This window comes from Myxocyprinus asiaticus, chromosome 13, assembly GCF_019703515.2.
Source record: "Myxocyprinus asiaticus isolate MX2 ecotype Aquarium Trade chromosome 13, UBuf_Myxa_2, whole genome shotgun sequence".
NCBI lineage: Eukaryota > Metazoa > Chordata > Actinopteri > Cypriniformes > Catostomidae > Myxocyprinus > Myxocyprinus asiaticus.
This window is the reverse complement of record NC_059356.1, coordinates 40,049,858-40,052,288: the sequence shown is the minus strand read 5'-3', so window position 1 is coordinate 40,052,288 and position 2,431 is coordinate 40,049,858. Positions and strand designations below refer to the sequence as shown.

The 2,431-nt window shown below is 35.7% G+C and overlaps 1 protein-coding gene across 1 annotated transcript; it reads right to left on the bottom strand.

The window, feature by feature from the left end:
• Nucleotides 1-1,080: 1,080 nt before the first annotated feature.
• On the bottom strand, nucleotides 1,081-1,552 carry gngt2a (guanine nucleotide binding protein (G protein), gamma transducing activity polypeptide 2a). Its single transcript, XM_051715322.1, has 2 exons — nucleotides 1,469-1,552; nucleotides 1,081-1,206 (listed from the first exon to the last, which is right to left on the bottom strand). The coding sequence occupies exons 1-2, from the start codon at nucleotides 1,550-1,552 to the stop codon at nucleotides 1,081-1,083; spliced, it is 210 nt and encodes a 69-aa protein (XP_051571282.1).
• Between the last annotated feature and the right edge of the window lie 879 nt (nucleotides 1,553-2,431).

The following is a 2,431-nucleotide window of genomic DNA, read 5'->3' as shown; positions in this document are numbered from 1 at the left end:
TTATTAAAGCAAGTGATGATGACATACAGCAAAACTTCTAAGCATACTATTTTCTACATATACTGCTTTTTGTTTTATCATTAGGGGAGTGGCAGGTCTCTGAAAGATTTTAACCCTACTGCGGTCAACCCTACTCACCTGTAAAAAGCAACTCCATCCTCAGCTCCTTCATTGAGTAAAATGTATATATATGATACTGTCATTCAGTCTTTCACTTGAGATCCTTCAATAGGTCATGTTTCATCGATATTTTGGTTTAATTGGAAAGTCTCTCTTCACCTGTGGTGTTCACCACAAGCAGGCTGATAAATAAAGTGATCCTGAAAGCTAATTGGCTTGAACGGTTTCCTCTGATAACCATAAGGAGGCAGATTGCCTTTTTTTGGCTGCAGTTTGATTGGTATTGAAGCCCATTTCCACCATATATAATTATAATTGTGCTTTTGTAAGCATAGTCATAATTTTGAGATTTAAAGTCATTGAGAAAGTCAAAATGATAAGATACTTAAGTCATAATTATGAGATGAAAAGGTAAAAATTGAGAGTCAATTGAAATACTGATGTAAAAATTTGATAAGTAAACATGATAGTCAATTATGAGAAAATTGAGACAAAAGTCATTGCATTATTCAGACTTGGCAGCTTATATATGACATTGCATTTCATAATTTTGGATTTATATCATACATTTTACTTTTTAATCTCAAAATTATGACTTCGTATCTCATAATTTTGACCGACCAATACACTTTTTAAAATGGTGAAAATGGGCTTCCATAGGGAATTGCAACAAATGTGCCCAGAACCAGACTTTAGGAAGAGGGAAGAATGGAAAGAAGTGGAAGTGAATGGATTAGTTAATTTCAAAAGTTGCCAGCGAAGACATGCTTTATTTACAAACAGTTTGCTTCATATTTTAAAGGGCAGCCCTTCACAATCCGAGAGCTTACTGATGATTACTTATTTACAAGTTGCAAAAACCACATTGCTAAACCGCAGTCATTATATAGCAAATGGAAAAAAAAAAAAAGTCCTCATCTACTATTGCCACAAGAAATCACATAAGTTATTGGTTGGATGCTAAGTTATAATGCATCCACCCTTCTCCTTAAAGGGGTTTTTGTCCTCAGGAACTCCCTTTATCAGAGGATCTTCTGCAGATTGGCCCTCCACCCACTCACAAATCTCTTTTGCGGTTTTGGAGACCTGAGGAAAGGGAGACAGCGTGCCAGATGAGTGTGAAACCATTTTCCAATTTACCTTTTACAAATAGAGTAAAACTGGACTAAACATCCCAGACTTTCATGATAAACTGTAATGATCCAAATTACTAAGTGTTCTATACATGAAACAGTTAATAAAAACTGCATTTTAGAAATGAAAGTCAAACTTTGTCATTGCATCTTGAATGTGTGCACCTTCACATATTCTTTGCTAACTGTGCTACCTCAGCAGGCAGTATACTTACAGGCTCTCTAGTGTTCTTCACTTCCTTCTGAAGCTGATCTAGCTCCATTTTCAGGATATCCTTATCTGACATATCCCGTGCCATCTTGCCCTGAGCAAAGAATGAATAAGGATAAAATCACAGCATTCCTTATACATTTGGTGCCCCAATATGAAAGATAGAGATGATGGTTTAAAAGCTGTCTGATTGGACCCCTGCCAATCCCGGTGTGTTAAATTGAAACATTTACATTTCAATTGTCACTGGATTGACAGGTTTTCCAGGCCATATGGATAGATAGTGCACAAGTCAGGGAAGCAGAACAGGTTCAACACATTATTTATACAACCAAACTAAAAAGGCCAAAAGGACAATCACTAAAATAACTATAAATTATAAAACATTGAAGACCCTTTACTATGCTGTGCATCTGTCACACAATACAAGAGAAGTACATACGTTTAGGTTAAATCAGCAGTAAAGTTCTCACTTAATAACTATACAACATTAACGACAAAATTGAACTGGTCATATTTAGCACAAAATGTTCTTTGTGCTTAGTGATGCTGATGGATGGATGGATGAAGAGTATACATATACATATAGTGGCAAGAAAAGCATGTGAACCCTTTGGAATTACTTTCATTTTTGTTAATTATGATGTGGTGTGAGCTTCATCTAAATCCAAATAATTAATAAATACAATCTGCTTAAAAGTAAATGATAAATAATTTCACTTGTTCTTGTCAGTACTGAATATATCATTTCAACATTCAAGGTCTAGTGTTGAAAAAGTATGTGAATCTTGGGGCTAATGACTTTCAAAAAAAGCTAAGCAGAGGCAGGTGTTTCAGTCATTGAGCTGACATTGTAGGTGTGCACTGTGGAGGTGCCCTGCCATATGAAAACAGTACAGTCTGGTTACTGACAGAGTCTGAACTTCTCAAGAAGCATGTGAACCATGCTTTGATCGAAACAAATGTC